The 27,236-nt window shown below is 40.8% G+C and overlaps 1 protein-coding gene across 3 annotated transcripts in view; it reads left to right on the top strand.

Moving 5' to 3' along the window:
• The window catches only part of SNTG1 (syntrophin gamma 1), a 426,064-nt gene that overhangs the window by 238,853 nt on the left and 159,975 nt on the right, over positions 1 to 27,236 (top strand). For all 3 annotated transcript variants that reach the window (XM_039912673.1, XM_003428461.4, XM_039912672.1), the window contains 3 exons: positions 5,598 to 5,655; positions 8,095 to 8,138; positions 8,241 to 8,282. In XM_039912673.1, the coding sequence (XP_039768607.1) occupies positions 5,598 to 5,655; positions 8,095 to 8,138; positions 8,241 to 8,282 (144 nt within the window). The remainder of the gene's footprint in view (positions 1 to 5,597; positions 5,656 to 8,094; positions 8,139 to 8,240; positions 8,283 to 27,236) is intronic.

The following is a 27,236-nucleotide window of genomic DNA, read 5'->3' as shown; positions in this document are numbered from 1 at the left end:
CATTAAAATGGGGATTGAGACTGTGAGCCTCACATGGGACAGGAACTGTGTCGTACTGGATTTTCTTGTATCCACCCCAGCATTTAGTACAGTGCCTAGCACATAGAAAGCACTTAACAAATACCATCATTATTATTATTATCTCCATTTTCACTAGTCCAAATAGTATTGTTGTAGACCACTCAGAAATTTCTTTTCAAAATAGATCTTTATTTCAGTGAGGTGCCATGTTTTCAAACCTGGATGCTGGGTCAGAGTACCGTTGTCCATGCCACTGGGAATGCCAGTTCCTACGATGCCAGGTCACTGATGTCCAACCAGCCATTCACTCAAGCGGTTCTATTTGAGGATGCTTTGTGTTCCAATAACTGTAATATGTAGGTAGAGGGCAACAGTGTGGCTGCAGAGAGCAGCATTGCTTGGTGGAAAGAGCATGGGCTTGGGAGTCAGGGAACATGGGTTCTAATCCTGACTCCACCATTTGTCTGCTGAGTGACCTTGAAATCCATTTAACTTCTCTGGGCCTCAGTTATCTCACTTGCAAAATGGGGATTAAGACTGTGAGTGCCACATGGGACAACCTGATTACCTTGCGACTATTCCAGTGCTTATAACAGAGCTTGGCACCTACTAAGAGTTTAACAAATATCATAATTATTATTATTTTATAAACTAAAAATCCACTTTCTGATTGACATCCACCTATATCTGACCTTTGTATAACCCCCTGTATTGGGTTATATGTATGTTAGACTGGGAGTAGACTTTCTCAAAGAGTCTTCCAGTTGAAATAGGACTTGCCTCTTACCAACATGATGGCGGGGAAAAAAGAAATTGAATGCTCTCACATTGTGCCCCTCCTTGCTCCTCAGTATCATGTGAGTGGTATTTTTCATAAGTGTGGACATGTGATTGTGGCTTAGTAATGTCATGCCAAACTCCCAGTTTCTCCCACGTAGTTCTGCTGCATGGATTTAAAATGATCCATATCATCTCTCCATTATTCTCTCCTTGGAGTGTGCTTTCTGGTTTAGGTTCCAAACAAAGTGCAAAACTATACCCAGGCTAACAGTAATAGATCCGATTGGCTCTTTCTTCTGAAGTCCAAGAGAATGCTTAGAAACATGGTGTCAAACTGTCATTGCTGTCTGAAAATGTACCTTGGCTTCACATGGAAAGAAGCAAGAGTGAACAGAAAGGCTGGGTCCGAATTCTGTGTGGACGACCTGCATATGAAAAATTTCATCTGGCTTTGTTTCGGAAAACTAGCACTCTGACTGCATTTCTGTCAAATTAATTTCCCCCTACGTTTCATGAAATTGTGACCTTCTTTGCTTTCATTATTGTATTGCTGGGTATCGGTGCCATGCAATATTCAACAGTAACCTTTTACCCCGGAGTGTGAAAGGAAAAGGAATATAGCCATTACTTATTTCACAGAGGTGGCAGGTGGTTTAACCAGTCATTGAAACAGACCAACACCTCTTTGCACTATTTTCATTTGAGGGTTTCAAAGTGGTAATAACTCTAAATGTTGGGTTTTTTAACCCATTACTAGGAAATAGTGGCTGCTCCCTTGTGGACTATCAGTAGCTTTTCATATTTTACCGCTGTAGAAGTTATTTTTAAAAGTGTTTTATATGTAAAACCAAATTAAGACTGCATCGTTGAAGACTCTATTATCATTCAAAACGATTTTAATAAATATCCTGAATATTTTTTTTTAATTCAGAATGAATTGTCAGTCAAGGCACATTGTGCCTGCAGTTATGGCAATATAGGCTTTGGGTAAAGAAGTTAAAAATATTGTGTTCCTAGTATACCACCTAACATCGATGTTTGCCGTAGGCCTTCCAAAGATAAATCCTTTCTTGATTGAAAAGTGAGACAACTTTTGCCATGAACGTTAAGGTGCTGGCGTACCTGAGGTCTGAAAGAAGTTAGACTGAGCATAAAAGAAAGTAGGTGGGGACTACAGAGGAAATTATGTAGATGACCTGAATAGAAAGGGAGTAGTGTAATAAAATATAAAATTAGGCATTTATTTTACCCCTCTCCTCCACAGTCAGTTTTATAATGGGTTCTGCTAGTCCCTTATTAACAAGGTTTTTCCTTCCTGCCCTCCACCCACTTTGTGTTGTGCACACCTCTTTGAAATGCATCGGACTATGATGCATTTCTTTTTTTCCACTCTTCACAGGAATATTCAAATTTATTTCAGAGTTAACTTTGCTTTGTTTTGCTGCAGGAACACGTTTATGTTCCCTTCCCCTTGTGGTGCAGATAGCAAACTCCTTGAGTGCAGGGATTGTACTGATTCTGTCATATTGTACTCATGAGTGGTCGAAGCAACATGGCCTAGTGAAAGGAGCACAAGCCTGGGAATTTGAGAACCTGGATTCTAATTCTGGCTTGGCAACTAACCTGCTGTGTTACCTTGGGCAAGTTAAATGAACTTCTCTGTGCCTCAGTTTCCTACCTGTAAAATAGAGATAAAGTACCCATCCTCTCCCTCCTCCTTAGCCTGTGAGCCTCGCATGGGTTAGGGAACTGTTCCAATCTGCTTATATTGTATTTTCCCCAGTGTTTAGTATAGTGGTTGGCACATAGTAAGTGCTTAATAGATACCACAATTATAATAGTAATAATAGTAATAATAAAAGTAATAAAGGCTGTCTTCCCAAGGATGGGAAAAATCCAAAACCGGGAGGGCTGAGTGTTTCCGGAGCATATGTAAAGAAAGAAATTTTTTTATATTTAAAAGAAGTGGATAAAAACCCACAACTCCAAGTTAATTGTATTTTTTCAGTCACTTGTACTTTCTAATTTGCTGATTTCTGTGGAAAAAAAACTCAAGCCTACAGAGAAGTGGTCAACAGCGACTGATGCAATAAAAGTTCTCTTTTTTTTCCTGTCCAAAGAAAATGTATTTATGGAAGGGGAAAGTTTTTCTTTATACCAGGTTGGTTTTTCAATAAAATATCTTGGGAACTTATCTTGTGTGTCTGGATAAATATATTTCCTGAAATGGTTTACCCAATATTAATTTCCCACATAAAGCATTAAAAACTCTCCCATCTTACTAAATAGTTTCCATCATGTCAACTTTGAGGCTAAGCATGAGAAAAATGGTTTTTGAAACAGAAGCAGGAGCCTAGTCAGGGCCAGGTATTAAATACCACAGAAAGCAGTTAGAAGTAGTTGTGAAGTAGAGATTAAGTGAAAAACTTTTTTTTTCCTAATTGGTTATTTGTAACTAGCCTTTTCAGTGCCACAGTACTCAGAACCTTAGGGATAAGGTTGAGTAGTTTGGCCAGATTTTCTCAGGATGTAAATTGTCTGTTCTTTTAAAAATGCTTTTCATCAGTGATTGGGTATGGTTATCAAGTTGCAATATGATGTCTTGATAATAATAATAATTACAGTATTTGTTAAGCACTTACTATATGGCAACCACTTTTCTAAGCGCTGGGGTAGATACAAGGTAATCAGGTTGTCCCACATGGGGCTCACTCTTCATCCCCATTTTTCAGATGAGGTAACTGAGGCACAGAGAAGACAAGTGACTTGCCCAAAGCCACACAACTTATAAGTGGTGGAGCCGGGATTAGAACCCACGACCTCTGACTCCCAAGCCCATGCTCTTTCCATTAAGTCACACTGCTTCTCTAGAGTTACAGTCCTCCTAAAGAGTCTGACATTTTCCCAGAAAGCCATCATTGAATTGTATTTGTAAGCTGCTTGTGGGCAGGGATTTTGCCTACCAACTCTACAGCATTAAACTCTCTCAAGCACTTATTTGAGCATTCTGCTTAATAAAAAAACATTGATTGGCTGAATGAGTGTTTACTGTGTGTAAAGCACTCTACGAAGAGCTTGTGTAGACAGGATCCCTGCCCTCCAGGACCTTATATTTAAAGACGGGGAGATTTTAGTGAGTGGAACAGGTAGAAATGAGCCCTTCGGAATTTCTTTTTAATATGGAGTTTCACTAACAAATCCTAAAAAAATGAGGAATGACTGTACTGCCAGGTGTTCATTCCACATTTCATTGAAGAAGAAAGTTAGTGTTTTGTTTTAATTTCTGAAATTATTTTCATTGCAGAGGGAAAAGACTTGGGGGGTGGGGGGTGGCAGGATTAGGGGGAAGGATTGTGAATTCTTGATGGGAAAATTTAACTGAGGCCTGGATCGACTTTTCAGTTTTTTCTTCATTTCATTCTTTTTAGCTCCTTTTCTAATTCTTTTAAGAGCTTTGAGGGTTTTCAACCTGTAATTTTATGCCATAATCATGACAATATACTAAACCAGTTCCAAAAAGATGTGTGATTAATCTATACACCAGTCTGTAGAGATGAAGGCTAGCAGAGATTATGGCTGAAGTTGATACAGTCACAAAGTATGTGGGCAGGGTAAACATGGAATAGTGGTTCAGCACATTCCACCATATCAGGTCACCCACTAACATTTGAAGTTTGAAGGGAAAAGCACAAAGCAGAAGAAAACACTTCTCACACAATGAGTGGCAAGGAAAGGGAATGAGCTATCCACAGGAAATAGTGCAGGTTCAAAAATCTCCATGGGTTTGGTTAAATTCATGGATGAAGTGCTCTTTGTAGATAAAAAAAGATGGAAGGAGAAGTTTGGTTCCATGTTCCATTCCTAAACACTAGTATAGATGTCAAGGAACACATCTAAGTTTTTGTCCTAATATTCTGTTGGCACTGACCTGTTTGACTCAGGAAAAGTAATTTTTATGTTCTTGGTTTGTTGTATTTTAGTTGTTAAATAGCTCATTTAATTATTTTTGACCACATGGTGCTTCCTTTTTCCCTACTCTAATTTACTGCAGTAAATGATCAATGCCATTCCATTTCTAAAGTTTTAATATTAAGTCCCTCATCTAGGCTTCTGATAATTTTCACATTTTTCCTGGTAGGAAAAATGGAAACTGTCCCTGGTATGATCACAGTTACAGCATTATGTCCATTTTTACTTGGTTATGGGCAATTTTTTTTTTTCACTCTGTAGCCGGACAAACATTTTGTACTTCATGGTTTAGGAATAAGGGGCAACTGAACCTAATTATTATTAATAATAATAATGGTATTTGTTGAGCGCCAGGAACTAACTATATTAAGCACTGGAGCGGATACAAGGAAATCAGTTTGGACCCAGTCCCTGACCCGCTTAAGGCTCATAGTCTTAATCCTCATTTTACAGATGAGGTAACTGAGGCACAAAGAAGTGAAGTGACTTGTCTAAAACCACACAGCAGAGAAGTGGCAGAGTGGGATTAGAACCCAGGACCTAATTCTTTAGGTTCTTCACTTTATGGTAATAAAGTGAAAGGCAGTATGCACTCATTTTTCTTTAAAATGGATGAAAATTATGTCTTGCATTAATTTAACATGCTACCCTTACTTTGGTTGCGAATCGTTATTTAAAAAAAAGAATTTTGTTAACATGTTTACTTTTACCAAAGATTGAAGAAGAATTCTCCTCTCCCTCCTGCTTAAGTGCATTTTCTTTCCATACTGTAATTAAAAATTTCACTTTAAAAATAGTCCCAGCAAGTATTCATTTTCTACTTTCAGGGTGGAGCCGAACATAACATCCCAGTTGTTGTTTCTAAAATTTCCAAAGAGCAAAGAGGTACGTATCCAGTGCAATTTATGGCAACTCCTGTTTATTTCTAAGTCAGTCTACCAGTTTGGTGGGGTTTAAGGTAGAGCAAGTCTGGTCTTTTTTACAACTATCTTTCTGCAGATTTATAGCTGATATGGACTTTAACACAACCATAAGTCTGATTTCAGGCTTCTATAACATTTAGTTGGTAAATATTCTGCTTATGTGCTCAAATATGGGCTGTTGGGTGCTCTGTGAAAGAGCTGGATGACACTATTAAAGCACTACATGGAATAACAAACTATATTCTACTGGTAAGTGGACACTTTATTGCAAACTTTTCTAAAGCCTGAATCTATTCAAAAGCCTCACCAGTGATGGCCAGTTTTTTCCCCGAATTTATGCCCGTCAGTCCCTGTGTTCCTTTCATCATTTAGGAAATGCATTTTAACCCTGGAAGGGAAGCCTTTAGACTAGGTGACGAGGAACAAAACAATGAAATGAATCCTATGGTCATGTCAGGTGGAGAAAGGTTTTGTTTCCCCTAATTTAGGAGAGTAGTCTAGAGTGGAGAGAACAAAAGGTGGTGAGAGGGTCAGGACATCGGGGTTCTAGTTCAGTTGTTAGTAATTTTGTGTGATCTTGGGCAAGTTACTTAACTTCTCTGGGCTTCAATTTCCTTCACTATAAAACAGGGGAAAAGTTACTCCTCTCCCCCTAGATTGTGATCCCTGCACGGGACAGGAACTGATCTGATTAGGCTATATCTATCTACCCCAGAGTTTAGTGCAATGCTTGGCCTTTATTAAGTGCTTAGTAGATACCGTAATTAGTGAATACAATGTAAGAAAGGAGCAGCAATGTTGTTGGTATTTGTTAAATGCCTTCTATGTGCCAGGCACTGTACTAAGCGCTGGGGTAATCAGGTTAGATGCAGTCCATAGCCCACACGGGGACTTAAAGTAATAATCTTCATCTGATAGATGAGGGAACTGAGACACAGAAAGGAGAAGTGATTTGCCCAGAGTCACACAACAGACAAAGGGTGGGATCAGGTTTGAAACCCTGGTCCTTCTGACATCCAGGTCCGTGCTCTGTCGACTAGACCACACTGCTTCACATTGCATCACACTGTGGGCCTGTGACTAACAGGCGACAAGCTCATTCTAAAGTGTGACAGCTACTGTCTCTGGAGAGGCTCTAGACCAGGTCCAAGCACTGCTTTGGGTCGGGGAGGTGAAAACTGGTTTGGATCTATATACTGTGCCCAGGCTGAGGTTTTCAGAGTCTAATGCCTCTTTCTTCAGCCCAGAGTAGTATTTACCTTCAGGTGGGTATCCAGAACCCTGGCTGGAACGCCCTATAGAGGCCAAGCAAGCACCGCTTATGGGCAGAGGATCTCCTGCTTCAGCGGGCCTCTCCACTTGGCTCAGAGTCAAGCATTTGCTCTACTTGTCTCTTCCCACCTTCTAGCCTCCCAGGCCTGCTTCTTATGAAAACAAGAAATGGGGACTGTGAAAGAGCTTCAGGAATTCACTTGATCAAGTACTTTGTGAAAAAAGATTAACAGTCCTATATAATTTTGCTCCTGTCTTAATATCAGTGGGGCCTGGTGGAAAAAGCCTGGGCCAGGGAGTCAGTGGACACAGGTTCCAATTCCATTTCTGCCATATGTCTGCTGTGTGATCTTTGGGCAAGTCACTTAACTTCTTTATGCCTCAGTTGCCTTATATGTGATATGGGGATCAAAATTGTGCGCCCCATGTGGGACAGGGACTGTGTAAAACCCAATTACCTTGTATCTACCCCAGGGCTTAGTATAGTGCTTGGCACATAGTAAGTGCTTAACAAAGTGACAATTATCATTATTATTATTATTATTATTATTATTATCTGATTTAAGTTGTAATGCTTTTTGGAGGTAATTTTGGTCCTCAGTTGTAGATCAAATGATCCAGCATCCAAAATCCACCCCAAAGAAGTATGTGTTTCTGTATCCAGTATAGTTCATAAATCTGTGTTGGGGGCCCCTGCCTTGATTTAAAAAAATTGTGTATGTCTCTGGATTTATACAAATGGACAACATTAAGATTCCACATTAGATAGATGTATATATAGAGAGCAATCTGTTACGGTTATGATGTGTTCAACCCACAACCAGTGGCCCAGTTGGTCTAGAATTCCAAATCTACCTACTGCTGGGAATCAAGGATTATTGATTGTTTAATCTAATGCTACACAAGATTCAAATCCGTACAGTTTTTTTTTGAATATCTAGAAAGAGATATATTTTATGTGAATTTTATATAAACATCATGATTCATTTTTGCAAATCAGTTTCCATTCATGATGCTTCTACTAGAATGAAAATACTTACCCTCTGATTCAATTTCATAATCAGTATTCAGGGAGAACACAGGCAAAGGCTACAGATGTAACATTTCATTGTTGATTTTCATTTTGTAGCGGAACTTTCAGGCCTGCTCTTCATAGGAGATGCAATTCTGCAGGTATGTGAATATAAATATTTTTGACATGATTTCCCTAGTTGATTGATTCTGAACCAAATGTTAAGTGGAATTACAAAAGGCACGACTTTTTTTCCCCAACAGATTAATGGAATAAATGTGAGAAAATGCAGACATGAAGAAGTGGTGAGCTTCCATTTATTATTCTTAATTAGAGGGCTTGTGTTTAAGTTGGGTTTGGTATATTGCTGAGGACTTGTTCATGTCATCCACTAAGCAGACATGCCATCCAGCGCTTAGAAGAGTGCTTGGCACATAGTAAGTGCTTAACAAATACCATCATTATTATTTATGTCTGGGGTCGCTAAATGAATTTAAAATGATTCCTTGGTTTATTTTTCTCCTGGCCTCAAGTCTGCCCTCATATTGCTGAAGTGGGTGATTATTAATTTGCTCATGTTGGAGCTATATATTGTGGGCTGAATTTTTTCGCTGCATAATTTCAGTGCTGCTCCAATTCATTACCAGTTAAATACTTACTGAGTAGTCTCAGGCTGGGTGCATATATAGAGAGCACTTGCAGAGCTTCCTAGATGATAACAGTAACACAGTCCCTGCCCTTAAGAGGTTTATAATATTGACCACAACATAGAAGATGGACAAAAGCAAACTCTCTGTTCATCTACTGTGTACAAAACCCCCATAACTTCCATTTTAATGAACTGTGAGTTACTAGAATTTGAGGTTTGCCAATTATATGAAAGGGTGAATGGAAGTGGCCAACTCATGATAGTCCAGGAAGGAGTTGAGGAGGAGCTGGGATTTGCAGGACAGAAGGAATGTAGTTTGGATACTTAGTTGCAGCATTCCAGGTGTGCACAATAGCTTGGTGAGGCTCAAAGAGTTGAGATTCTCTGGAGCATAAATTTATTCTGACTGCAGCACAGGGGCCTGGAAGGGCAGGACATTGTTGTCGGTCAGTGAGGATGTACAGGTTATAGATTAAAACTAATCATTGCCCTCCAAGAGTTTATGATTTATAATTATTTTCCCTCATGATAGAACAGGATATTGGCTTAAAACCCCCAAAGAGGAGTTTGGCCATAAAGACCAGGAGGACTATGAATAATTTTAAGAAATAGACTCATTAAGTACTCACCTGAGAGGTACCGAAGCTTGGTGGCATGAATCTTATACCAAGTGGTAGGAAGTGTTTGAAAAAAAATAAGTGTGGCAAGGAGCCATTTCATCTAAGGAACACCAAATCTTCAGTAGGCAAGAAGGCCTCTCAGGAGGATTCAAATCATGAGTGTTTATCACAAATAACTCAAGGAGCCTTTCTAATATTTACCACCTTTGCTATAAAGTTAATGGCATTTCACCTCCCCAGACTTCTTAAGACCTTCAAAATACTCTTCGACAAGAAGTTGAACATACAAAATATAAGTGCCAGGTTCCCCAGGGTAGGCAGACAGAGGCATATGACAGGAAGTGAAATGCAAAGAAAGGAAAGAGAAAAAATGGAGAGCGTTTCCTGGATTCCAAATTAGTTTGTGTGGATTTAGATTTAAATGTCTGCTGTCTTCATACTAGGATGCTTTTAACTTTAGTTTGTATCCTAAGTACAGAGAGTCTTTAAACTCATTAACTAGCAGGGGGAAATAACTTGTTCTATTTTAAAAGCCTCATGCTGTTAACTGAAATAGTCTTTACAATTTGCTCTTCAGCTATAAGCTGCATGCTTAGACAAATTGAGATAAAACTTTGATGAAACTGATTAGGGCAATGTAAAAGATTAGAGAGCACCAATAATACCACTTCTTACAATGCTCGTTCTGGTTCGGGGGAATGAAATTTGTGATGGGGATTTGTGTTGCCAGAGATATAAGATTCTCCAGAATATCCTATTCTTGTTTTCTATGAGAAGCTTAATTGGAAAATCTTTGTAACATACATGCTAATATCTGTATTTATAAGCTTTGCTTTCCAATAGGGATTGGTTTGTTTTTTTGGTTTTTTACTTCTTGTAAGTTCTTACTGATTATTACTTAAATGAGCCCGTCTCTCATGATTGTTGAATATTTAAAAGCAAAATGCTGTGGGCAGAAAATGGTGATAAGAAATGCACGTATTCAAACCTGTGTTTTCTTAAAGGAACATGCTGTTGTATCACCATCTCTTTTCAGTCAGTAATCCAGGTAGATATGAAGCTTAATAACCAATTCATCCCTGTGGAAAGAATGAACAGTAATTCTGCCGGTTCTTGTTAACATAATTATGCTTTCAGTATTTGCTTCTTTTTCTTTTTGTGTGAAGAAGTGTTTACATTTAGCTGTTACTTGAACTCTTCCACTTCTTGAAGGAAACTATCTTATATTGTTCAGAAAATAATAGTTCTTTTAATCATTCTCAGGTTGTTCATACAAAGGAAAAATCTTTCTACTCAGATACTCAGAAGCAGGAAAATAAATGAACAACAGTGCTGTAAAATAGGATATTTTTAATGAAAAATATGCAGTCAAAACAAAAACCCTAAATTTTCTAAACTGGTTGGCTGATTTGTTGCAGAATATTACTCATTAATATATTTAAATAGTTGTTTAGAATCTTAATTTCCATTTCTAGTATAGAAATTATGAAATGAGCCAAGCCCAAGCATATAGTTATATATAATAATTTCTAGGGTGGTTTTCGCATGGACTATGGCTGTCTTCTTCATATAGTGCAGTTTGTCTGGGTTAAGGATTATTGGGATGGTGAGAAGGTTCTCCAGGCCCAGCTGCCAGGTTCTAAACCCAGCTCCTCCACTTGTCAGGTGTGTGACCTGGATAAGTCACTTCACTCCTCTGTGCCTCAGTTACTTCATCTGTATAATGGAGATTAGGACTATGAGCCCCCCGGGGGAAATGGACTGTGTCCAACCTGATTATCTTGTATCTACCCCCCACCACTTAGTATAGCACCTGGCACTTAGAAAGCGCTTAACAAAGATCATTAAAAAAAAATCTTCAAAGTGCTTCACTGTGAGAGGGCAAGCAGGGGGAGGACCCAAGTGGTTAGAGGTGAATTGATTACTCATTTAAACCAGGGAAACAAAAGGTTTCCATGCACTGCAAAAGCATGAAAGTGTTGAAAAATATAACTGTAATTGTATTTATGTTTGTTACCAAAACTAATCTCCAAGTCAGGTAATTAGGAAGATGATCCACTATGAATATTATTAGAGTATCATCCTAAAATGTGAAACAAATTCACATGTAGGAATAGAACTAATATATTTCAGGAGCCTGAAAGGATTGTCCTTGGGATACAGATTGGACAGACAAATCATTTTAGATCCCCATTACAAACTTGAAAATGTTATTGGCCGACAAATCATACTTTACCTAAGTTGGTAGATACTAGATTATTCACAACCTATTGAAAATGGGTTTTCAAACTAATTTATTAATACTTTCCTGAAGAGGACTTATCATCATAGAACATTTTCCTTTTGATAAACTGTGGGCACAAGCAATCAAGCGTGAAGTTGCTTATCTAAACAGTTATTGTTTTCAATCATTCTAAGACTGTAAGGGCAACAGCAAAATTCCCTAGGAACTAGGCTGATTTGAAAAAAAGCTCCTGGCATATTCTAATCTCGTAGCCTTTGTGACTGCTAGGTGGCATTATTAATTGCACTCTATTCCGTCCAAAGTTACTGAAGTCAAATAAGCAAAAAAGTCAAATGATTTTGTTAGAAATCATTATCTGGATTTGGCTCAGAGAGATACATATTTTTTTCCTTGGACAGTGCCAGGGAGAATGACCTCTTGTGTTTGTTTTGGTCAGAGGGTAGACTGCATTTAAGTGGAAGAAGAAAAGGGATGTTGGCAGGTGCCAGTTCCATGGCTTAGTGGAAAGAGCACAGGCTTGGGACTCAAAGATTGTGGGTTCTAATTCCGCATCTGCCACTTGTCAGCTGTGTGACCTTGAGCAAGTCATTTCACTTCTCTGTGCCTCAGGTACTGCATATGTAAAATGGAGATGTAGACTGTTAGCCCCACGTGGGACAACCTGATTACCTTGTATCTCTCCTGGTGTATAGAACAGTTCTTGGCACATAGTAAATGCATAACAAATACCAACATTATTATTACTATGGGGAAAATCTATCCCTTCAACCTTCCTGACCTGTCCCTATCCAGGAAAGGGGCTTCCTTCCCACTTGGGCTTTTTTAATGGTATTTTTTAAGTGTTTGCTATGTGCCAAGCACTGTAGATACAAGATAGGTTGGACATAGTCTACGTGGGGCTCATAGACTTCTTAATCTTTATTTTCCAGATGAGGTGACTGAGGCACAAAGAAGTTAAGTGAATTGCCCAAAGTCACACAGCAGGCAATTGACTGAGCTGGGATTAGAACCCAGGTCCTCTGATTCTCAGGCCCACGCTCTTTCCACTAGACTGTACTGTTTCCCAAGGACAACATTCGGGGTATTGCTGTTCCCCATATTTCAAGCCTAAATAACAATTTTTTCTACTGGAATTATAGCAATGGGGGCTATAGTGTAGTCTGGATGACTTGGTAGTGATTTTTTCTTTCTTTTGCTCACCAAGATGCCTAAGTAGAAATGAATACTGAAATATCAATTGTGTGATGAACTGTTGTCAGTAGAGAACCAAACCATGGAGAATTAAGAGAAAATCAAATGAAATATTTGGTGTTTCATGCCAGTTTAAGAAGTCAAATTGTGTCTTTAGACACTGACAATTTTCTAGAATAAAATTCACTTTTCCTGTTTGGAAGAGCACCTTATGGAATGAGTGAGTGTGGTTATGGGTGTGTCCGTGGTGCTAACAACTGGACCGGATGGGGCAACAGTTAGTGACAGCAGAATCTCAGGTGCCTCTACCTCCATTTATAGAGGCAAAATTAAACTCCTTTTTGATTAGGCCTTCTGGGTAAAGTGAGAGAAAGCTGTAGCAAGCTACTTTAGAAAGAGTTCCACAGATGTGTGGAGGTGGCTGTGAAGACAGCACATATTGCTTGTCCTCAGTGGTATGCAGGGGCCATTCAGAGGCATGCTGGGAGCAGAGTGGCCAGTGTACTCGATGCCACACAGTGCAACAACCTAAGCCATATATGAAGAAAGAATAATCATTTTTGTGGTTTTTATTCAGCACTTACTATGTGACAGGCACTTTACTAAGCACTCGGGTGGATATAAGCACATTGGGTTGGACACGGTCCCTGTCCCACGGAGGGCTCACAGTCTCAATTCCGCCATTTCACAGATGAGGTAATCAGAGAAGTGAAGTGACTTGCCCAGGGTCACACAAAAGACAAGCGATAGAGCCGGAATTAGAATCCATGACCTTCTGACTCCCAGGCCTGTGCTCTCTATCTACTATGAAGAAGGATGGACTTAGGAGTCAGAGAACCTAAGTCGTCATTCCGGCTCTGCCATTTACCTCCTATGTAACCTTGGGCAAGGTTAACTTCTCACGTAACTTCTCTGTGCCTCAATTTCCTCATTGATAAAATGGGGATAAAATACCTGTACTAAGACTGGAAGCTCCCGGTGGGACAGTGACTTATTATCTTGTATCGACCCAGGGCATAGTGTAGTGCTTGGGCACATAGTAAATGGTTACCAAATACAATCATTATTTTTTATTATTTTGTTGCTTTCTCCTTTAAAGGAAAACTTAAATCTTCCTTCTTGTGAGTTTCCTGGAGACTCTTGGTGCATGTTGGTGCATTCTTGGTGCATGTTGGAAGTAACCACATGAGCTGCACCAGTGATGCAAGCAAGTTCTAGTAGCAACTTCATGCTATCAATCATGGGAATTCTTCTGGTGTGGTATTTTTTTAAAACAGCCCCAAGCCAAATATTACACATGCCTGTACAGTTGTGATGAGAGACAATCCCGGTGGGTATGGCCTTTGTGAACACAAACACTTTGGTGGAAGAAATTTTTGGAAAGTCCAAACTTCTGTAGTCATCACCGTCTTCACAGTTCAGTCCTTATCCCAAGCAGAGAGCATTGTTCGTTTCCATCTTCAACAGACAAGACATTGTGATTTGTTGGTATTGAGAATAAATAACTCCCAGATGTGCTCCATCATTTCTCCTCTCCAAATGCTCTTCTACTACCTTTATACCTTAGCCATCAAATAGACTGTCGAGACAAAAAACAAATAACCTCCCTCAGAGGCTTGATGACCCATCGTGGATCATCCACAAGGAAAGTCAATTCAACAATAGCTACACTCCAATATCTGGTACCATTGTCATTTGACAACCCATATCCCTAAAATTCCATTAAGCAATACGTTTATAGATGAGTACCTTCTTTCTTCCTTTGCTACTTTGAGGGAGATAAGTAATGTAATCAAGAAAGATGGATGAGATTTGGAAAGAGATTAAAGGTTAGGAACACAGGGGAAGCCAGATAAGATGTCAGGTGGCAGGAGTCTATTTTATAAGTAGCACTGTTATTGAAAGAAGGACCAGGGAGGAGGTGGGTGCTAAAAGCAGTAAAAGAAAAGACAGATTCCCCCAAACTGGCTGGGTGAAATGTATAATTTCTTTTTCTAAATGAGGAAAGATTAAATTAGGTTTGAAATAGATTTGTGATGCTCTTGCGAAGCAAATAGGTTTGTTTTAGGTTCAGAGAGAAGGCATATATATATTTATATATATTTTTTTCCCAGTAGTGTTATTTCTGGAGATATGTAGTAGCCAGTCTCATTTCAGGATGATTTCTTGTTGACCCCAGTGCTTAGCTCGCCGTGGGCAGGGAATGTGTCCTTTTATTCTTATATTGTACACTCCCAACCGCTTAGTACAATGCTTGGCACATGGTAAGTACTCAATAAATACAATCGAATGATTGAGTGAATGGCACAGCATTATCTGCTTATGCTATTTTTATTACTTTTTCCTTCTTATATATCACCTTATTTCTTCCATAAGGCAACTCTATATATGACTTTTCTGCTTCGTATCTTCAAGGGAATTGGTATCAACTCACAGATTGAGGATAATGATTACAGTTTTAACTTGAACAGTCAGAAGAAGGGTATATTTAATTAGGTGCACCCAATTTTACATTCCTCTAGTTTGAAACGTCCAAGCTTGTTGGTCATGGGGCCACAGGACAAAGAAGTCTTTTAGACTGAGAGGGCCTAGACCATTGCATTTATTTTATTTTTTTTTTTTGCTGTTGTGAGATTTTTTTGAAAGGTAAGTGAAAAAATTAAAAGCATTAATCTTATTATGAAGAATTTGGCAGGCTTCCCAATTTAATGCAGAGTATATGTGCAATGAGAATATAGCACGCTCCATCCAAGTAATTGATTAACAATATCTATACCTGACCCAAGATTGACCTGCATAAAACAGTACTGAGCATTCATTCATTGAATTCATTCATTCAATAGTATTTATTGAGCACTTACTATGTGCAGAGCACTGTACTAAGCGCTTGGGATGAACAAGTCGGCAACAGATAGAGACAGTCCCTGCCGTTTGACGGGCTTACAGTCTAATCGGGGGAGACGGACAGACAAGAACAATGGCAATAAACAGCGTCAAGGGGAAGAACATCTCGTAAAAACAATGGCAACTAAATAGAATCAAGGCGATGTACAATTCATTAACAAAATAAATAGGGTAACGAAAATATATACAGTTGAGCGGACGAGTACAGTGCTGTGGGGATGGGAAGGGAGAGGTGGAGGAGCAGAGGGAAAAGGGGAAAATGAGGCTTTAGCTGCGGAGAGGTAAAGGGGGGATGGCAGAGGGAGTAGAGGGGGAAGAGGAGCTCAGTCTGGGAACGCCTCTTGGAGGAGGTGATTTTTAAGTAGGGTTTTGAAGAGGGAAAGAGAATCAGTTTGGCGGAGGTGAGGAGGGAGGGCGTTCCAGGACCGCGGGAGGACGTGACCCAGGGGTCGACGGCAGGATAGGTGAGACCAAGGGACGGTGAGGAGGTGGGCAGCGGAGGAGCGGAGCGTGCGGGGTGGGCGGTAGAAAGAGAGAAGGGAGGAGAGGTAGGAAGGGGCAAGGTGATGGAGAGCCTTGAAGCCTAGAGTGAGGAGTTTTTGTTACACTCAGTAACACTCAGAGACACTCAGTAACACTGAGTAACTCAGTAACACTGAGTTAACACAGTAACTCAGTAATGCTCAGAGACAGTGTTGGATAGATCAGAAAAGGGAGGAAGGTGACCGAGTGCCCGTTCACCTCCAGAGAGGTACGAGTGACACAACGGCCCCCCCTCCTGTTTGGCTGTGCCTTTATTTGCAACGTATAGGAGAAGTAGCCAATCACAAAAGAACTCGGACAATGTGTTTTCTTCAATGACAGAAGAGACTCTTCAAGCAGGCCTTATCTGTTTTGGGTAAGAAGCAATCTCCTGTCCAAGCAGGCCTTATCTGTTTTGGGAAAGAAGCAATCTCCTGTCCCCCGGAATTTGGAATTTGCAGATGTGATATACATCCCACCTGAAATGGGGGACTTCCTGAGACAAAAACAGAGTCATTTAGATCAAAAGCTGCTATGCTCAGAATGCTGTTTTTAACAATCCCCCCTTTTGATCCCAGCAGGGCCCAGACCCTGTGGAGATCACATGTCCCTCCTCGAGGTACAAAGGTCTTCCACGAGAAACGGCGCCTATGGGGAGCTGTAGGTCTTGTCCAAGCGCTGGGTGATCTCGAGAAGGTCTTCCCATGTCAGGGGTGCTCCTGACGGGCGCAACAGCATTATCAATTGGGCTGCGATTGCGCGCTAGGTGGATTCACCCTCCCCTCTCTGATCCATTCTGCGTTGAAGTTGGTCACGGCACGAGGGTCCCTTCGTGGTCGCCAAGAAACTGTACTCGAAAAGGGAATGGAACTAAAAGGCAATGAGGATTCGAACCCAAGGTGGTGACGCAAGTAAGGAAAGTAACACTCAGAGACAGTATTGGATAGATCAGAAAAGGGAGGAAGGTGACCGAGTGCCCGTTCACCTCCAGAGAGGTACGAGTGACACAACGGCGCCATTTTAAGATTCCACCTCCAACCTGATATTCATTCACCTCCCAAGATCCGAAGTACTGAAGTGTTATTCCCCACCCTCACTCCTCACAGTAGTTACTATTCAGCCTCACCCGCCAGTGATGCCCCTTTGACCAAAATGGGGTGAGGTCTGTATTCTGTTTTATTGTGGAAGACTCACATTAATGAGGAGTAACAAAGGACATAAAACCCAAACAGAATTTTTCCTATCGCAGTTGGCATACCACTTTTATGGACTCCACAGTCTTTCAGTAGAAAACAGGTGTTCTACATGAGGGTTATCAAGCACAGTACAATGCCTGCTGACAGAATTGGTGAAAACACAATGCAGCTATGACAGCCCTTAGGATAATAAGCAGTGTCATTACTCTGCCAAATTTAATGGTCCATCTCGGTATTATGTCTCCAGCGGTGGCAGCAGAATGCATGGAGGAACTGTGTGGTGTTAGGGATGTTGGATGGTTCATCCATATCCATTAGGGTGGATGTCAGAGAGAACAATCCTCACACGGTCCCTCTGAGCATCCTGTTGCTGGGACTCGGAGACAGAGGACCTGAGATCTAGTAGAGTGCTCTGCACACAGTAAGCACTCAGTAAATACGATTGAACGAATGAATGAATAATCCAGGTTCTGCCATTTACCTGCTCTGTGACCCTGGGCAAGTCAACCCACTTCTCTGTGCCTCAGTTCCCTCATCTTCAAAATGGAGATTCTGTGCTCCCTCTTACTTAGATTGTGAGCCCTATATGGGCCCTGATGATCTTGTATCTAGCTCAGGGCTCAGTACAGTGCTTGGCACATAGTAAGTGCTTAACAAATGCCATTAGTCGTAGTAGTATTGTTATGAATAAAATGATGGTTCTGATGTTTTTAGTGGGTCAGACCAATGATTCATCCAACAGTAGCATTAGGATGTGATAGTTGCCCTTCTTGACAGTGATCTGAAAGATTAGAAATGTACGATCTGATATCTGTAAATTCTCCTCTCTACATCCCTACTTTCTCTCCAGTAACCCTTCATGGACTGTTCATCCAGGGCTTTTAATGGCTACAGCTGGGGAAGCAGCATGGCTTAGTGGAAAGAGCTTGGGACCCGGAGTTGGAGGAACTGGGTTCTAATCCCAGCTCTGCCACTTATCTGCTGTGGGACCATGGACACCTCTCTGTGCCTTGGTTTCCTCATCTGTAAGATGGGGATTCAGTACCTGTTCTTCCTTCTGACTTGAAACACATGAACCCAGAAGACTGGGATGGCTTATCCCTAGACCAAAAGTGGGGGATCAGTCTCAGTATAGGGTAATGGGTTCTGGAAGTGACAGAGAAGGCATCATGAGGACTTATTGATTTAAACTCTAAATTTACAATTGCATTGAACTCGGGCCACTGGTGGCCTTTAAAAACAAGGTTTAGTTTAGTTTTGTTTTTTCATTTGGGCCTTGAAAATATTTTCCCAAAGGGTCATGAGGGCAGCCTCTGACTTCTACTGTATATTGAAATGAATTTTCCACATTTAACCATCGTTTGACTCATTGAGTGCAAATTGGCAGAGCAACCTTTAAAACTAATCTCCACAGCAAGTTTTGCATTCTCCCAGATCTTATAGACGTGGTATGGGGCCATGCTATCGAAGCACAGAATGGTGGAACATTGAGATGTTTGAGGAGAATGTGTGAGAGTCTAACCTGGTTTTGTATACACTCCCAGTGAGGAAACCTGGAGTCAGTATAAACTTTTCACAGAAGGGAGGTTACAAAGAGTTGTGGCAATTTAAATCTATCTTTTGTGTGTTAGATTAAAAAAACAAAACCCAAAAGTTGTGTGGGCAGAAGGTGCAGTACATGTGTGTATGTATGTTAGGTTGTGGGGGCACATACACAACAAATACACATATATTTCTATCTCATGAGAAATGGGACAGGATATGACTTTTGTGTCAGTGAAGCTTGTTTTGTCAGGATGAGGCAAAGGCAGTATGACCAGGCATACCATGGAGAAAACAGAGGAAGAAAGGAGAAATCAGGAAAAAAGGATGTTTGACTATGTTCTAACACAAACCAGTTTCCCTCCAGTTGGCTAGTTAATTACCCAATCCATATAGGGAAGCAGCGTGGCTCAATGGAAAGAGCCCGGGCTTGTGAGTCAGAGGTCATGGGTTCTAATCCCGGCTCTGCCTCTTGTCAGCTGTGTGACTTTGGGCAAGTCACTTACCTTCTCTGTGCCTCAGTTACCTCATCTGTGAAATGGGGATTAAGACTGTGAGCCCCACGTGGGACAACCTGATCACCCTGTATCCCCCTAGTGCTTAGAACAGTGCTTTGCACATAGTAAGTGCTTAACAAATGCCATCATTATTATTATTATTACTAGTCTCAATGAACAAAATTACCTTCAGCAGCTTGGAGCAACAAGGATTTAAGATAAAATGTCAAAAGGTAAAATGTGTTTGAGTTGTTAAAGTGTTAGGTATGATCAAGCAACTGTATGTTTTTTATATTTGTTATCTGCTTATTTTTTGTCAAGCACTGTCCTAAGCTCTGGGTAGGTACAAGATAATCAGGCCCGATATAGATCTTGGCTCACATGGGGTTCGCAGCCTTATGTAAGGTTTTGAATCCTCGTTCTGCAGTTGAGGAAATTGAGGCATAGAGAAGTTAAGTGACTTGCCCAATGTCACACAGCAGGCAAGTGGCGGACCTGGGATTAGAACCCGGGTCCTCTGACTCCCAGGACTGTGCTTTATCCACTAGCCACATGCTTACTGTGTGCAAAACACTGTAATAAATGCTTGGGAGAGTACAGTGCACCAGAGTTGGTAGACATGTTCCTCGCCCACAAAACGTTTACAGTCTAGAGGGGAAGACAGACATTAATAAATAAATCATGGATACTTACATAAATCATAAACAGACATCCATAAATAAATCATGGATACTTACATAAATGCTGTGGGGCTGAGTACAAGATACAAAGTAGAAGAGGCCCTTTTACATATAGACAGCAAAATTTGGAAGGGTTTCCTAATGGCCCTGGCAGTGGTAATGATAGGCATATGGGATGCCTGAGCAGAAAAATGAAATTCATCTTTTATCCCATTTACATGTTGCACCACGCTTTGTATTATCCATCAGATGCTGATTTTCGTGGAGAGTTAATACTACTAATAATAATGGTGGTATTTGTTAAGCACTTACTATGTGCAAAGCACGGTTCTAAGTGCTGGGGGGATACAGGGTGATCAGATTGCCCCATGTGGGGCTCACAGTTTAAATCCCTATTTTACAGATGAGGTAACTGAGGCACAGAGAAGCTATGTGACTTGCCCAAAGTCACACAGCTGGCAAGCGGTAGAGCTGGGATTAGAACCCAGAACCTCTGACTACAAAGCCCACGCTCTTTCCACTGAGCTATGCTGCATCTCTAATTCAGGGGAGACAGAAGGACCTGGGTTTTAATTCTAGCTCTATCACTTGTCTGCTGTATGACCTTGGGCAAATCACTTGACTTCCCTGTGCCTCAGTTACCTCATCTGTAAAATGGGGATTAAGATTATGAGGCCCATGTAGGGCAGGGACTGTGTCCAACCTGAAAATCTTGTAACAGTGCCTGGCATATAGTAAACAACAAATGTCATTAAAAAAGAGGAAAGTTAAGTGATAGTATTTGGAGAAAATATCCATGCTCAATACCAAGGTTTCCATTTCAAAGTGAGTTTATGGGGAACTTTCCATGGTCCATCAGATTTTTATTACAACCCAGTTTCAGAGGAGAAAATCTCTCTTTAAAATAACAGCATGGATAGCTTATATATTCTGTTTTGCCATCCTATGTTTTCCCTTTGTACCTTGGCCAGGGAAGGCTCATCCTCTAGACTCTAAAACCAATATGGGCAGGGAACATGTCTCCTAATTCTAGTGTATTAAACTTCCCCAAACAGTGCACATAGTAAGTGCTTGATAAACACCACTGATTGACTACTCTGTCAATGAGAATCCATTTGGATACAGTGCCTTAGGGTGTCAGAATGAGGGCAGGGAATGTGTCTGTTTATTGTTATATTGTACTCTCCCAAGTGCTTAGTGCAGTGCTCTGCACAAAGTAAGCCTTCAATAAATGCGAATGACTGACCGGGCAAGCATCCATAGTTCTTGTCTGCTCTGTGGCCTTGCTTACTATGGGTTAATTAATAATAATGTTGGTATTTGTTAAGCGCTTATTACGTGCAGAGCACTGTTCTAAGCACTGAGGTAGATACAGGATAATCAGGTTGTCCCACTTGAGGTTCACAGTTAATCCTCATTTTACAGATGAGGTAACTGAGGCGCAGAGAAGTTAAGTGACTTGCCCACAGTCACACAGCTGACAAGTTGCAGAGCTGGGATTCAAACTCATGACCTCTGGCTCCCAGAGGTCTCTTTCTTTTGAGCCACGCTGCTTCTTACTGGGGTAGACACAAGACAATCAGACAAGCCTTCTTCCACAGTGTGGTGGAGTAGAGAGATTATGACAACAGTAAACACTTGATTGAAAATCACACCAAGCAACATATCAAGAGCACAATGTCCATACAAGAAAAAGAATGAATGTTAGAGGTGGGAGTCCTGGGTAAACATTATTTAATTACAAACCATCCCAGACTGGGGGGGGGAGTTCTAAAGGCTGTAAAGCTACTTATCAGGAGTTGTAAAGGTTGTAAAGATAGTTATCAGGTGTGAGTTTTCCAGCAGAGGGAGGCCATAACGCAACCGCAAGCTTCCCCATGGTCTAAAAATTAGACATATCTCATGCTCCCACTTCATCCTTCCTCTGCTTTTCTGGAGAAAGGGCTGCTGGGAATCCAGTGGGTGAGGGGCTGGCTGGTCTGGCTTTGAGGTGGCGGGCTTTGGGACTTCAAAGGTAGGGATCATGTCTTCCTACTCTCTTGTGCCAGGTACCATAAATGTCATGGCTTGGCTGGCGAGGGAACAGCCTCTCTTCATGCTGCCATTGCATTCTCCCTCCGTCCTGCTGGAATGAGGTCAAAGGCATTGTATCCACCTCCAATGCATCTGGAGGTCACTTCCTTTATCATTAGTTCCTCTCTATTTTATCTTCTCTTCTTACTGGTACAGAATAACAGTCATCATTCTCCTGTATCCTCTCCCGAAGGTGCCCACTGGTGTGACTTTGGTGACAGACATGGTGTTTCAATAAACTGGGACTGTGACTTGTGATGGAAACGTTGGTTTGAGACCTAACCTTAGCCTGAGTGCCCAGCCTTGAAGCGATCGGGCTACGTGATTAGGGTTATGAAGATCCTCATTGAAGTACACTGAATTAAATGCTGCACTTTGACCCTGAACTACAGCAGATTCCCATGTCATTCCACCTGGCCATTCTTCCAGCTGTTCCCTCTTAAGGAAATACAGTGAATAGCAGAGAGACATCTTTCCCACCTTAACTACTGCTGCAGGTCTGTTCACATGTGGTTGGGTTAAGCCAGTTAAACTAGGATGCTAGTTCAGCTGTGTGACTGTGGGCAAGTCACTTAACTTCTCTGGGCCTCAGTTACCCCTTCTGTAAAATGGGGATTAAGACTGTGAGCCCCATGTGGGACAACCTGATTCCCCCGTGTCTCCCCCAGCGCTTAGAACAGTGCTCTGCACATAGTAAGCGCTTAACAAATACCAACATATATAAAACACTATTGGAGGAAATGAAAAGAAAATGGATGTTAGTTTGCTCACAATCATTAAGGAAGATATATTATTCAGGCACAAAAGTTTACAGATATAAAACTTCTAGAGCACATTCATAATCATTAAAATGTTCCCCTTTTTCACAGGGACAAGATGATGAAGGAGGGTCAGAGGGTGGTCTGGCATTCTCTGCAGATTTATGGTTTGGCAGTCAGACATACTCTCTGTTGAATTACATGTTAACAAAATTTCTCATCTTCTGTCTTCAGGCTCGTTTTTGCAGAGAGTACCTAATGAAAACCTTTAATCACTTAATGAAAAACAATTTTCCAGGAGTATTAATTTTTGCTAGTCAACACTCTGGTTTTTGTTTATCACTCTATGTGATCCACTTTCCCTGAGCAAGAGATACAATAGGAAAATCTTCAGGACCAGAAGAAATATCAAGTAATTCTGTGGTCTAGCCCCCTACTTCTTAGGCCCTTTAAAATGTGGTTTCTATGTTTTATATATATGTATTTATATATCTCCAAAATTGGAGGCACTACAGTCTTTCTCTTGTTCCAGTGTTTAATCTCCTTGACAGGGAGTTCTTTCTTATAACTGAAGTAGTAGGAGAAATAGTGTTTACTAAGTGGTTACTGTGTACACAACACTGCAATAAGTGCTGGGAGAGAATACACACCTGTCCCACAGATCTCTCCTGCTTTCATTTACACTTTCAATGGACAGTGTTGAAACACCTCCCGCCCCCAAACGCAATCTTAAATGCCGTGTGTTTATATGAGGTAACTATACAGTCACCTCCTTGCCTCTTTCTTCTCTGAACTGAACACCAGCAAGTCTTTAATTCTTTCCTCATAGAACCCTTTTTCCATTGCTTGAATTATTTTTGTCATTTTTTTTCTTTCCAAAGTAATAATAATGATTATGGTAGTATTTGAAAAGCACTTCCTGTGTGTCAAGCACAGGAGCTGGGCTGGATATAAGCACTGGGGTGGGTATAAGATTTTCAGATTGGAAACAGTCCATGCCCCCTGTTCACACGGGGCTCATGGTCTAAGTAAGTCGGAGATTAAGGCTGTGAGCTCCATGTGGGAGAGGGACTGTGTCCAACCAGATGACCCTGTATCCACTCCAGCACTTAGAACAGTGCCTGGTACATAGTATGTGCTTAACAAATACCATAAAAAACCCCAGTACAACATTTTTATTATCGTCATCATTACCACCAACTTTGTAAATACGGGGCACTGCAGTTGGAGGAGTACGCTGGTGCTGCCCTCAGAGCCCAGGCGAGCCAGCTGGGGAGTGAAAGAAAAGCATCAAATCCCAAACGACTCACAGGGATGCAGTCTCACAGAATAGGTATTATCATATCTCTGGGTTGTGCATACTGTGGGGTCTCCCGGAACTAAGGATTTTATAGGAATGAAGGGCACCTGGATTGGGGAAATTCTCCTTGCTCAAAATCTTTGCAGATGCTTGAAATTTGAAACAGTGCCAGAGCTTTAATTGCTAACCAGGCTTTCATTTTTCAGTGCAGTGATTGGTATGTTTTCACCTGGAACAGTAAGCTTTCCGGAACACTCACAAAGAAAGGAAGGGGCCATCCTGTGGTGTGGACATCATTTAGAATGATATCACAAAGAAGGAAACAAGAGTGCATTTTGGGCTGTGAAATTCAAAATTCAAAGGAGCAGCCAAAATCTATACAGAATTATTTAGTTGACAGGGAACACATTTGCTTTCCAGCTGAGTTCCTGTTGTGAAGTTTCTTTCCACACCCAGAACTAGTTGTTCATCTTTCTTGGTTAAATTTTGTCATAAATATATGCTGTACCAAACAAGAGCTCTGAACATTTCTCTGACGAATCCTCTCCCAACTAAAACTCTAGCTGCTAGCCAATCCCATGGCCTGGGAGTCAGACGGACACGGGTTCTAATTCTGGCTCCGCCACTTGCCTGCTATGTGACCTTCACTTCTCTGTGCCTCAGTTACCTCATCTGTAAAATGGGGATTAAGACTGTGAGCCTGATGTGGGATAAGGACTGGGTCCAACCTGATTTGCCTGTATTCCCCCCCGAGTGCTTAGTACAGTGCCTGCCACATAGTAAGTGCTTAACAAATACCATAATAATTGCTATTATTAAATAGGGACAATATTTTCCCTTTACCTCTGTCACTACAAGCATGTAAGAGCTACGTAGCAAATACTACATTTTCAAAGTTCCTCCGGTTTTTATAGGAAAAGATAAAATGTGGAATGTGTGGTATTATTCTTGTATTTTATAATTCTTGATTAGCCTTGATTTTAGTGCTGCCAGAGAGATGAAATGGTCAATTCCAGTCTGGAAAAAAGGCCAGTTGTTGTTTTTTGTGGTGATATAATTCGGACATATTTATTTAGTCTACCATTTATGAAGCAAAGATAGACACAGTCATAGTAGAGTTGTAGATATTTTCCAAGCCAGTGATCTGATAAATTGTTGCCCCCATCAGTCTGTCAAAATGACTTGATGGTGCCTTTTTTTTTTTCCTACATTAGTTTCTACTAGAAGTGCAGCCCTGTCACTGTCTGGGGGGGGACTCTAAAGCCCAGGTTGCTATAGCAACTGCACAGCAGTAACAGTGAAGTAACAGGATTCTTCTATTATTAAAGAAAAGGCGTTCTCATTCATTAGTAGGTTAGAGGCCGTACTTGTGTTTGCCTCAGAAAAGACCCAAGGTGGACAGTGGTCATCCTATGTCTAAAGAGCCTCTAAACAGATGGGAGATTAGTGAAAATATCAATATGCAATGCTCCACTTTGAACACAGGACTGGGTGGTTCTATGTTTTCTAGAAATAGGTTCTGAGTAGTTCTGGTTGCCATCTTTCTGCGTGATTATCTCAATCACATTGGAACCTGTAGTTTACAGCTATCGATGCGATTACTGTCCTTTTCTGGCCTCTCTTTCATTCAATCTTATTTATTGAGTGCCCACTGTGTGCAGAGCACTGTACTAAGTGCTTGGAAAGTACGATTCGGCAACAGATAGAGAAAACCCCTACCCAACAATGGGCTCACAGTCTAGAAGGGGGAGACACTTTCATCATTTTAAAAAATGCCATTCAGAATTCTTGCCCAAAGCTCCAATGACTACTTTTTTCTTCTCCATAAAACAAAAACTCATGACCAATGTATAGAAAGGTTTTATTAGTCATCTACTCTCGATCTGCTCTCTTCTGTTATCAAACAATGGCATTTAATAAATAGACTGTGAGCCCGTTGTTGGGCAGGGATTGTCTCTATCTGTTGCTGAATTGTACATTCCAAGTGCTTAGTACAGTGCTCTGCACATAGTAAGTGCTCAATAAATATGATTGAATGAATGAATGAATGCCTACAGTGTGCCAGGCCCTCTACTAATTAATTATTTTGGAGAAAGACACATTTTCTCTGCCCTCAAGGAATTTATAATCAAATGCAAAAAACAAAGTTTTTATGGACTAATGAAAGTGATGGGAAGTAAAAAGATATAACCGAACAGTATAAGTATTTCAGGATGAAATAGCCGAAGAGGTATTTGAATATCTTTGAATAAATAAAACATAACTATGCAACTACATAAATAAATGCCACGTTTATTTACATCATTGCTTCCACTGCAAAATTTCCCCACCCCAGTTCTTAAGGCAGAAACATTTTTTTGTGCCGTGTAATTGTAAACGGTGATAGTGGCGTGCTAAGACATAATATCAAAGGATCAGAAAGTGAACACAGCAGAGGCAGGCTTGGGCTGAGGGATGAGGAGACGATACTTGGAAATGGGTACACTCAGAGTGCAGAAAAGAGAAAAGGAGAGCCGAAGGAGAAAAAAAGGAAAGGAGGGGAGATGGGAGGGAAAGGTAGGAGGGCTCTTGATACTGAAATGCTTGTTTCTACTGCACTTATATAAATATCCTTACAATCCCTGCTTTCCCTCTCTGTTATTTACTTTAATGTCTGTCTCCCTTCCTAGAATATGAGTGTTGAGCAACTCCAATGTACTGTATTCTCCCAAACACATATTGCAGTGCTCTGCAAACAGTCAGCAATCAAATACCATTGATTGTTTGAAGTGCTGCATATAAAAGGCACTCAGGGAATCTGCTCCCTTAGTGTGAGGGGAAACCAGAGGAAAAGAAGAATGAAGTACTGTGCAACACAGAAACGTCTCCCTCATTGATGTTATTCTTTTTCTTGTTTATTTGTTCTGAAAGAATCAGGGTATCCCAGCATTTAAATGAAAGTAAAAGGAAATGGCTTTATGGGACACGTGAATCACCTGAACAGAGCCTGGTATAGTGAAGCTAACAGTTCTACTTAGGAGTGATATTTAAGCTTCCAAAACTGGGCAAATGATCAACTACCACCTTGCTGTGAATTCACCCA

The sequence above is a fragment of the Ornithorhynchus anatinus genome, chromosome 7 (genome assembly GCF_004115215.2).
Source record: "Ornithorhynchus anatinus isolate Pmale09 chromosome 7, mOrnAna1.pri.v4, whole genome shotgun sequence".
NCBI lineage: Eukaryota > Metazoa > Chordata > Mammalia > Monotremata > Ornithorhynchidae > Ornithorhynchus > Ornithorhynchus anatinus.
The sequence above is the reverse complement of the archived record's forward strand: the minus strand, read 5'-3'. Positions and strand labels throughout refer to the sequence as shown.